Source organism: Primulina huaijiensis, chromosome 7 (genome assembly GCF_012295235.1).
Source record: "Primulina huaijiensis isolate GDHJ02 chromosome 7, ASM1229523v2, whole genome shotgun sequence".
In the NCBI taxonomy this organism is placed as follows: Eukaryota; Viridiplantae; Streptophyta; class Magnoliopsida; order Lamiales; family Gesneriaceae; genus Primulina; species Primulina huaijiensis.
The window spans coordinates 7,814,129-7,825,783 of NC_133312.1; the positions used below are offsets into that span (position 1 = coordinate 7,814,129).

At 35.2% G+C, this 11,655-nt stretch overlaps 1 protein-coding gene across 1 annotated transcript; it reads left to right on the forward strand.

Annotated features, from left to right (window-relative positions):
- The first annotated feature begins 3,443 nt into the window (after positions 1-3,443).
- Positions 3,444-8,869, forward strand: LOC140981489 (uncharacterized transporter C405.03c-like). Its single transcript, XM_073447902.1, has 8 exons — positions 3,444-3,880; positions 6,588-6,983; positions 7,135-7,352; positions 7,497-7,564; positions 7,666-7,767; positions 8,034-8,151; positions 8,224-8,359; positions 8,443-8,869. Exons 1-8 carry the CDS (start codon positions 3,800-3,802, stop codon positions 8,503-8,505), a joined length of 1,182 nt encoding a protein of 393 aa, XP_073304003.1. The 5' UTR covers positions 3,444-3,799; the 3' UTR covers positions 8,506-8,869.
- Positions 8,870-11,655: the final 2,786 nt, after the last annotated feature.

The window sequence follows — 11,655 nt, forward strand, 5'->3', positions numbered from 1 at the left end:
CATTTAAAACATAAAAGCTTACAGACTTGAGGCTTGAAGACTGAGCTGCAGAAGCTCGTTGTGACACAATCCTATACAGGACCCTTACTCTGATACCAACTGAAATATTTACTGCTTAAAATGCTACTAATTTTTTTTTTAAAAGCTAATACATGAAAATCCCATTTAAATGAATGCGTGCAGGAATGCTGAAAAATACAACTTTGAAAATAATCGTAATTCAAATGACGAATAACATACTATAGTTTAAAGTTTGCCAACATGGCCATCAATAAGAAACAAGTAAAAATCCTGGCAAACACCAACATAACGTAGTAACATATAAACTGATCATGTCTACTCAAAACTCATAATACGTTATGTGGGGAAAATATGTTCCTCGGGTCATATGCGCACATCCAGCCCTGCCTACTCAGATTCGGCACCTCCTCATCAACATGCTCACCTACATCATTCACACCTAATGAGTCTAAAGACTCAACACACCTGTAACGTTACGTTAATACCAAGTACATATACATGCATGCAACATTAAAAAGTACCGTAATAAAAATACAGTTCATGATCTTTAAAGCGTAAACATAAACATAATAAAGCATACGTGTCAAAACATATCTCAACAAAATATCATATACATGTTCCTTTCTTTTAATCGAATTCCGTTCATTAGTTGTGACTTTCGTGTAATCATGTCAGTCGATGGATCCATCTACGTGTAACCGCGGTACCCGACGGCGGGGACGTCAGCGACAGTGTTACCTATCCACTGAGCCTTGGCCTTACATTTCATCGTGTCATCGTTTTAGTCACAACCAACTCCCATCATTCAAAACATGTCATCATATTCATCACTTAATAAAATCATGCATATACGTAAATTTTCCTTGAAACCAAGCATGCAACGTACTTTCCATATTTACATAAAAATCATGTACCTGATACACAAACATTTAAAACATGCCAAAATTTATGCTGAGGGCTCTGCTAGAACTAAAATCTCGACTCGGGTGCGAAATGACCATTTTGTCCCTAGAAACCCAAAATGATCGTTTTACCCATAGACCTCTAAATTTCGATCCGAAGCTTACCAAACTCCTAAAGAACATCCCAAAACATATTTTTAAGCATTTCTTAGACGTAAACTCGAACCCGATTCCAACTTACACGATTCGTTTTAAAACTTGGACCGGGATCCCGGCTTTAACACAAATCAACCCGAAACTTAACCAAATTTTTTCAAACTTAAAACATAACCTAATAACATAAAATCATACCTAAAACCCTCTAATTCAAGCCACCCGAGAACATAAAAACTTTGCTGCAACGTACTGAATTTTCCAGCCCCAACAACACGAAAACCGCAGCTACAAATTCTCGGCCCTAGCTCGATATCCGTCCCGACTAGACCCGAACCATACCACCTAGGACCAAGACCAGACCCTACTGGACTCAAATAACCATGACTTGCAGCCCCACAAATGCCCCAACACCCGTGCACCCGAAGGATGCCCAACACACCAAAGCCGCGGCCAAGACTAGTCTTCAATCGGTTGGCTTCGAGACCAGCTCCAGCCGTGTTCAAGCCATCTTGGACCATGAATTCGACCCACCAGGGTCTGGTTCATGGCTAGGAATGACCTTTGCATAGCCGGCTCAGCCTCTCACCTCAAACCCTATCAAAAACGAGCCAACCCCTCAACACAACCCATCGGCTCTTAACATGACACGCCTACCCTCGACTCCAGCCTTATGAAAACCACTTACCATCATGCACATCCCCTTTGCCTCGACAACACGGCAGCCCCTTGCACGAAAATCATGAAAAGCGTGAGTTATGCACAAGAAGAAATCATTTTCATGAACCGTCAAAACAAAAACGTAACAATCATGCAAGGATTATGGAGCCTACACAAACGTCACACATATCAGCAAGTACATAGAGCGAATAATGCAAAAATAAAGATACATGGCGTGCCTTAATGTGTAGATGTTCAAAGATTCGAAGAAACGCACGTCGGACAAGCAACGGAGGAGCGGGGAGGAAGCTTGCTTGAAAGAAAATGGAGGGGGCCGAACTTGCTGCTGGTTTTTGCTGTAAAAATCGAAGGGGAGGGGCGCTGATGGAAGGGAGGGGCGGCCACTTCAAGGGATTAGGGTTAGGGTTGATTTAGGTAGGGTTTAAGTAGATTACAAAGAACTAATGGGACTTAATTAAAAATTAGAAGGGTTTTGAGCCCATTAGGCAACAAAACAAACCCATCAAGCCCAATAACATTCTCGAAAAATATTTCGTTTAGATGCGTTTTTGAAAATATTGCCCGGCACTGAAAAAGTCCCTCGATTCGATAAAATTTACGTACCGGTTACAAATATGACCCGGCGAGTAAAAATACCTACCAAGGCCCAATATTTGAAAAATACCCTTAAAACCTTTAAAATTAATTAATTAAAAATAAGCATTCAATAATATTATTTTTCCTGATAATCCCCGGTCTCCATTCCTCGTTCGAGCGCGAAAGATAACTTAAAACCCTAATGCATGAAACTTTAAAATAATCATGAAATAAATCCTACTTATTCAATAACCATGCATCAAATGCATAAAAATTATTAAATACATATTTTAAATAAAACCCTAGATTGTATGCATTTAGGTTATGTAGATCGAATTTTCTTGACCTTACACAAAACTCTCTCTCACTCTCCACTAAAAAATCGGCCACCATATTCGTGGTGATCTAATCTTGACGTAAATTTTTAGATCAGTCTACACGAGGAATAAAATTTATGATTGTAGACCTGATGAAGAGACTGAATAAAGTTCTTAGGGATTTACAAGAAGAGATATTACCATCTAAACACCTGGATAGCTGGAATCGACGTTAAATATACAAAGATAAATCAGATCTAAACACCCCATAAACGATTTTTTAATCATACGACATTCAAGAGCGTTTTGAATGTGAAAACAAAAAAAATTAAAACTTCCGCTACGTCTTGTGCATGAGAAAACGTTACACCAACAACTATTCCGGGGAGTGAATGTATGCGAGCGTTGTCGTTGGTGCCGCTTCTACATTAGCTGCGTCCTGACTTCGAAATGGGAATGCGACGAACATTGAACAGCATATGATAGGGAGAAGTGCGATAAAATACTGTGAATCACCATTGGATTGCAAACAATATTAGTCTGGTTAATTATTGGCAATGTTGTTTTTGGGGGGGAATTTATTGTTCAGTTGAGTAGGTTCCTTTTAGTTTGCAGAGTTTGAGTCATAACATTTATTTTAGAATGCGAATACAATCATGCTCCATTTTGGCATCGCTTAATTAATGATTACAAAATTACTCGAGTGATGACAGTGACCTCTTGCCAGTCAACTTATATTCACTTTTTCCGGAATTCCCCAATTTCTAAGAATATGACTATTCTACCAAACTTTACAATCTCGTCTTAATTTGGCATATTTTCCCCACTTTTTCACCTTCGAGACTCTAATTTTACTCCAACCATTTGGCTTCTCTCGTATTGTCCCTAAAGAACTAATCTTTCAGTCGTTTCTTATGGGCATTCGCCATCAATCTGAAGCTTTTGGTATTTTCCTCCAACCCTGCGAATCCATATTCGTCGGATGATCTCTGATCTGGATTTTTTTAGCAGCATTGCTCTTGTCGGTTTTGCGATCGTGGATATCTTGAATTTGCGCCGACACGAGATCTGTGACATGAAAAGATCAGATCTTTATTGATATTTTGTTTGTGTTGGGTATCAAAACTTGGGTTGTTTCTTGGATTTGTAATGGGGTGGAGATACAGGGCCGGCCTTCTATTGATGGCAGCTGTTGTCATTATTTGGGTTACCTCAGCAGAGGTCACTCAGGTCGGATTTCTTTCCCGTTTTTTATTGTTTTTCAAGTGTTAAAAATCTTAAATCTTTCTCTTAATTCCATGTGGTGTTGCTTTCCTAGTCTTTGTGTTCAGGATTTGAATTATTTTTTTGTTAATTTTTGAGTATTTTAATTTCATGTGCTCTATTTGGTGTTCATTACTTGGTTTTCATGTTGTTGGCTTTTATTTGTTCTGTATGTAATCAAATTGTTGTCTGTAGTTTTCCTTATCTGGCAAATGTGCTTTTGCTGGGGTTTATGCCGTCTATTGGAAGATTACACACTTAGCATTGCTGCAATGGCTATGGCTCAGAGTTTATTATTTACATGTCTGAATTGGCTAAGAAGCAAGAACTAATATAGTCAACCAATCTGCAGATGAAATTCCACATTTCCCCTTCTTCATCTTGATGTACATTCGTACACACAACGTAGTTTAAGATATTCCAACACCTAATCCAATTGCGTTATTATCTCAATTACGTGGTGCTGTGGTGGTTCACGCTCTGTTGGTGTGGACTAGCATGAGCTATACTTTTTTTCTAATGAGCGACTTACGTTGTTAGAGGATTTCATTATATGTATTAATCATCTTGGATGCAAAAAAGATGATTGGCCAATTAAGTATCTTGGGTTACCACTGGGAGGTAAACCTACGACCGACGAATTTTGGGAACCGGTTCTATCAAAGATGTCAAAAAAGTTATCAAGTTGGAAGAAGGCGTTTTTGTCAAAAGGGGGTCGTCTTACTCTGATAAAGTCCGTATTAAGCGCAATGCCTTCATACTACATGTCTCTGTTTAAGGTGCCAGTTAAAGTGGCCAAAAAGATGGAAAAAATGATGCGGGATTTCTTTTGGGATGGAATTGATGGGGATAAGCACTGTCATGTTGTTGGTTGGGAACAGGTTTGTAAACCAAAGGACAGGGGAGGGTTGGGTTTGGGGAATATCGGGTTGAGAAATAGAGCCTTACTTGGAAAATGGTGGTGGAGAGGTTCAAAGGAAAAGGATACTTTGTGGAAAAGAGTGATAACAAGCATTTATGGAGTTCAAGATAATGGGTGGGATTTGGGGTTGGCCAAGAATGCAACATACAGAAGCCCTTGGAAATATATTTCTCGAACATTCCCGGCAATCCATCTTTTGAGTGGAACGGTTTTGAGAGGGGGAAATCACATTAGGTTCTGGGAGGATGTTTGGGGGGGTTTGGGTCAGTCTTTGAAAGAGCGTTTTCCATCTTTGTTTAGAGTGAGTATTAATATTAATAAACCAATTCGGAGCTTCATAGAGGTAGTCCATGTAGGAGAGAGTCAGAGTTACCGTTGGGATGTATGCTTTCGGAGACATCTAAATGATCTCGAGATGGGGGAGTTTGTCACTCTTCTGGGTTTTTTAGATAGTGTCAGGGTAGAGGTGGTTTCAGAGGATTACAGGGTTTGGTTGGGGGATTCTACGGGTTCGTTTTCGGTCAAGTCTTTTTACGAGTCATTCTTTCCGATTCACATTTTCCCATTCTTCTTGTGTCATGATCATATTTGGAAAGTACCTATCCCACAAAAGGTTCAGATATTCTCGTGGACTGTGGCTTTGGGTAAACTTCCTACATCGGACTTGTTGCAACGAAGATGGCCTAGTTGTGCTTTAAGTCCGCATTGGTGTACGCTATGTCGGAGCCATGAGGAGACACAGGATCATTTGTTAATTCACTTCCCTTTCTCGCGAGGATTATGGACTATGGTGATGCAAGAACTCAGATGTTATTGGGTATCTCCGCAGAGGGCACGAGATATGTTTATTATTGAGCCAGGTATTGCAGCGGGGAAAAAAGGTAGCACATTATGGTATATTATCGTTCATTTCACTTTTTGGTCAATATGGCTCGAGAGGAATAATAGAATTTTCAACGACTTATACGCCACTGCAAACGAAATCTGGGATGTTATTAAATTCAGGGTTGCGGCATCGACAACAAAGCTCAGAGAATTCAGTCATTTATCTTTGTCAGATGTTGTTAGAGACTGGAAGTTTGTATTGTCCTGATTGATGGTGTATTGTTTACGTTTTCATTTGCGGATTACTCATCCGCTTGTAATGTAAAATGACCTTATTATTATATAAAAATATTGTTTCCTATCAAAAAAAAGTCTTTGTCACCACCTAATTCATCAGTCTGCCAATATTGGGTAGAGCACAGCTGGCTCCTCTGCATTTATCACTTGTCCCAGACAGCCCTTAGCTCCTTACGATTTTGTTGGCGAAAAGGTTTGTATGATTTGCTCGAGTGTACTTGCAAGAGAGGCACCATGCAATGGGCTTTTGTGGGCACCTACTTCATATTTGTTCTCATTTTAAAAAAATAATTTACCTATTTTGGTGTTTTATCAATCTTATCAACCAATTCAGCGAAAATATGTGGTGTATGGGTGTTGCTGGTGGATATCTTTCTAAAATTGGAAAACTCTATGACAATGTTGCATGTGTGGATTTCCTATTTGTGATGCACCTTGTCGAGAAGTTATGTTAGACTATGCTAAAGAGTTCAATTTATTTCCTGAAACTTTCTTGTTCATATTTGTTTTTTAATAAAATATTTTTTGTTGCTCTGAAATTGTCGGTGTTGAAGAAGTTAGGCCATTGTTTCTCATAATCAAAATCTTAGTCATTAGGCTGTTTTCTTTAACGCATGGTGTTTTTAACAGGATATTTTCACAGACTATAAGCAACCATTTGCCGTGACATATCTGGGAGCTTCTTTGATGGTGATATATCTCCCAATAGCATTTGTTAAGGATTGTATATGTAGATTCCTAAAGAGACGGTCAGGCAAAAGTGGTCAAGGGGTGAATGAGGACTCGTGCTCTCCCCTTGCCTCTCCTTTAAAATATATTGGGGGACAGAAAATGTTTGAACTGGAAAGTCAGGGATCCCTGACTAGAAAAGACAGTGAACTGGATCTTTCTGCTAATGAAGAGGGAAAGCCTTTGGTTTCCAGACACGTAGATGATGCTAAAAATTCTAGAAATGAAAAAGAAATCACAACCAAAGAAATTGCTACTTATGGATTTTACATTGCCCCGCTTTGGTTTTTTACTGAGGTATTTCCTAAAACCATGAGCTTATTTCAAATTGGGTTTTCTCAAGACCGATTTTAACTGTACACTTTGACCTACTTCACGAGTTTATTTCACCCTCACTCTTTGCATTCCCTTAATTTATCCACATTCTTTTTGTGTTCCTTTTTTGCAGTATTTTTCGAATGCTGCTCTTGCTCGTACAAGTGTTGCCAGCACTACAGTTTTGTCTTCTACTTCAGGACTTTTTACTCTCTTTGTTGGTGCTTTTTTGGGCCAAGATTCCTTAAATATGGCAAAGGTAGTTGCTGTATTTGTCAGCATTACTGGTGTTGCCATGACAACCTTGGGAAAAACTTGGGCTGCCGATGAAACCCAACTAAACACATCTTCGTAGGTCTTTCCATCTCTTTGTAATCATTGACTTATAAATTCCACAATACATCTGAGCTTTTGATTTCTTGTTTGTTCCTCAGCATCCATTAGCAATTTGATGTTTCAGAAAATAAGTGATGGTTCTTTTTGTTTCTTGTATAGTGGCAAACATTCTTTTTCTGGGGATCTTTTCGGCCTTCTATCAGCTATGTCATATGGCCTGTTTACAGGTGTGGATTGTCCGGCGTAATGATAACCTTCTTATGATTAAACAAATTAAGACTATCATGGAAATCATCTAATGAGATTTTTTTTGTATAAAATGATACAGTGCTGTTGAAGAAGTTTTCTGGCGAGGAAGGGGAAAGGGTTGATGTGCAAAAGTTGTTTGGTTATATTGGATTGTTTACGCTTGTGGCACTCTGGTGGCTTGGTTAGTGGTCTAAAATATTTGATATTTTATGATTCAAAAACCTCATTATTTGTTTTCCTAATTTTTTTTATAGTTTTAAGCCTTTATTCGCTACTGGGACAGACTTTTTAGCTTCGGTGGCCTTGAAGAAACTTGTGTCAGCACAGTTTTTTAAGGCCATTTTTAATATTTCTTCAAGGCCATCACAGCTAAAAAGGTGGATCAATTCACCTTTTTTTATTGTTATTTCAGCACTTTTTAATTGCTTTGTTTCATTGTTATTTCAGTGTGGCCATTGACGGCTTTGGGTATAGAACCCAAATTCACCGTTCCTCATTCTGCCAGGATGGATGAAGTTGTGATTGCTAATGGACTTGTTGGAAGCGTTATCTCTGACTATTTTTGGTGTGTAGCACTATTTTCTCTCTTAATTTGAGTTGGGATTTTTCTCCTCACGAAATCGACTGTTCTTATTAGGGCATTATGTGTCGTCTGGACAACACCACTTGTGGCCACGTTAGGCATGTCTCTGACCATTCCTCTTGCGATGGTGGCTGATATGTTGATTCATGGGCGTCATTATTCTGCTATATATGTACTTGGATCCGTTCAGGTAAACGAGAAACAGAGAATAGCTATGCTCTTTCGAAATCCGATTGTGGGAGTAAAAGTAGTTTCATTCTGTCCCGTTTGCAGGTATTTGCTGGATTCGTGATAGCCAACCTTTCTGACTGGTTTTCGAATCTATTTGGCTTATAACGTTCTGTTAAAAACTTCAAGCTTTGATATAGAGCGACATCCTGTATCTCATCGATTGGTTTATATGGCTTTAGATCAACACAAAGTATTACTCTTATGTACCTAGATTCTACAACTGGATTTGATTGCTACATCCAGTTATTCCTGTCTCGATTCATTTCACGTAGATGTAAGAAGTTGATTCTTCCTCGATTTTGTCAGAAATGGCCTTTTTAGCTTCGATGGCCTTGAAGAAACTTGTGTCAGCTTTCCTGTACACATATGTCAAAGTGTTTATACCATGCCAGTCATAGATTCTGGTTTCTTTGTATAGTTTTTGTATTGATGTACAATTTGCAGAATGTTTGTTGGTAAGCCTTCTCATTCCTTTGGTTTTAATAATAAATAAATAAATTTGTGAATAAAACGAAGGAATACTCACAATGTTATTGTGCCTAAAAAGTAGTAATCATAAAACTATTTAAAACATAACTCATATGTTTTGTGTACTTAGACTATGTTTGGTTGGAAGGATAAAATAAACTAATGATTAGTATGTAAATGATAAAAGAAATGATTGTGATAGAAATGTAATATATAATGTAAAATTGTATTATGTTTGGTATGATTTTTAAGTGGGATAATTTTGAATTTTTTGATGAAATAACAAAATTGCCTCTTTTTTTTTTATTCTTCCACTCCGACGGCGGCCGGAGACGGCGGCGGCGGAGTCGGCCGGAAGCGGCGGCGGTCGGCGGTGGTTGGCGGCCGGCGGTGGTGGCAGGCGGTGACCGGCGGCGGCCGGTGACGGGGGTTGTCGGTGGACGGTCGGAGGAAGGAAGTGGTGGTGAGTTTGAATTTAAGAGAAAGGTAAAATTGGAAAAATAGGATGGATTAAGAGTGGGATAAATAATCCTAGGGATTGAAGATGTATTATTTTAACCTACCTAATATAACTTAATCATTCATAGGAGGGATTGATTTGGTTAAATAATGACGTGTACCAAACGAGGGATAAGGTGAGTTAAAAAAATAAATCCACCTTATCCCATCAACCAAACGCCCCCTTAGTATTTTACCCGTGCTCGAGTTTTATTTTACGTAATTAATGATTAAAATTAATAAAGATTAGTGTTTGAATTATTATTAAAATTATTGATATAATGTAATGAATATATTTAAATTTTAAATATTATTATATAAAAAATATTTATATTATTTGAGCCAAAGTTTAAATGATGATAACTATCTTTTGTCTTTAAATTTTTTTTTATATCTTGGATAGGTGGATATGTTATTAAGAAATATAAAAAATTATATATTATTTTATCTTTCAAAATTTTAAACAATAAATAAATNTCCACCTTATCCCATCAACCAAACGCCCCCTTAGTATTTTACCCGTGCTCGAGTTTTATTTTACGTAATTAATGATTAAAATTAATAAAGATTAGTGTTTGAATTATTATTAAAATTATTGATATAATGTAATGAATATATTTAAATTTTAAATATTATTATATAAAAAATATTTATATTATTTGAGCCAAAGTTTAAATGATGATAACTATCTTTTGTCTTTAAATTTTTTTTTATATCTTGGATAGGTGGATATGTTATTAAGAAATATAAAAAATTATATATTATTTTATCTTTCAAAATTTTAAACAATAAATAAATATTTTTAAAAAATTCAAATTTTTTTTATCATTTATTAGATTAATACATTTTAATTTAAAATTTTAATTATTTTTTAGAACATGTAAAAAATATTTATATTGAAGTTTTAATTAATAATAATAATAATAATCATATTAATAATAATCACAATTTACCAACAATTAATATACCGAAATTCTTGATGACGATTTTTAAACAAATATTATAATTTATTTAATATGATATAGAATAATGAGAAGAAAATATATAAAAGTAACCCAAAAAATTCAAAATTATAACCCAAATTAAATGATAAGATATAACAAATATAAATACTTAAATGTAATTTATATTTTCAATAGATATCAAATTCAAATTTGAATTTAAAAAAAATTAAAAAGCTTCACACTTTATTACGCATTCATTTCTTATTTTTTTTCAAATATTTAATACGATAAATGAATACATTAATACGGATTAATATTTTCTTTTTAAAAATTTTGACAAAAAATTTTCAAATATGATAAAATCTCTGTTTTCATATAGATATATACATAAATATATTAAATAAGTTCAATGATAAGTTCAATTTTTTTAAAAAAATATGTTCAAATAAAAATAATAATTTTTAATATTTTATCATAAAAAATTAATATTATATTAAATAAGATGGATAAAAAAATTTATTTCAAGAAAAATATGGATTTTTATAGGGTTACAGGTTTGAAATTTTTAATTAAACATTCTATTAAAATATTATTTTATTAATAAACACAATTTTTATTTGGGCAAATGAGCAATAAATGCCCAACAACAAACATTTATGTCAACCAATGTGTCATTATTTCTCTTCCCACTCTCTCATAAAAATTTGTGTCACTTGTATGATATGACTCAATTATTATATTGTCTTCAAATACAATAAAAATGTCATCAAATAATTGGAAAATCAGTAATATATATTTGGACAATAAAATAATTTTTAACTGTTATTCTTTCCTCCTTCATACCTTGTCTCCCATCCCGAAAATATCTTTTACATGAACCCTAAATGACTAAATGAGTTTTTTTTCCTTTTCTTTTTCCAATTGAGTGTTTCTTTGAAATTTTAGTTAGCTGCGAAATAGTTATGTTGTATATCTGTATATTGTGTGAATTACACACATATTTGATGACTATATAGGTTTTACATATGTGAGTGAGTGTGGTACATCCATTCCAATTGTGAGATGATTATCCGAAATTTGTTATAGTTCTCGATTATAGTGATTTCATTTTCAGTTTATATGGTTTGGAGTTGGATTATAATGATAATATGGAAAGTCCATATGGTATTTAAAATATTCTTGCTAAAAGTTTTATTTTGTAATAATTATTGATGTGGAATGTTTTATTAAGTGGTGATATTCAAGTTTGATCTTATTATAAGGTCCAAAATACAATAACGTAATCCAACTGCATGCAAATCTAGAAAAAATAAAATGACAAATTGAATTATTTTAATTGCATTTA

Bases quoted from the DNA above. Each gene is read 5' to 3' on its own strand.
- LOC140981489 (XM_073447902.1), top strand. From the start codon at position 3,800: ATGGGGTGGAGATACAGGGCCGGCCTTCTATTGATGGCAGCTGTTGTC. The intron at 3,881-6,587 runs GTCGGATTTCTT...TGTTTTTAACAG, and splicing joins CCTCAGCAGAGGTCACTCAG to GATATTTTCACAGACTATAA. The intron at 6,984-7,134 runs GTATTTCCTAAA...CCTTTTTTGCAG, and splicing joins CGCTTTGGTTTTTTACTGAG to TATTTTTCGAATGCTGCTCT.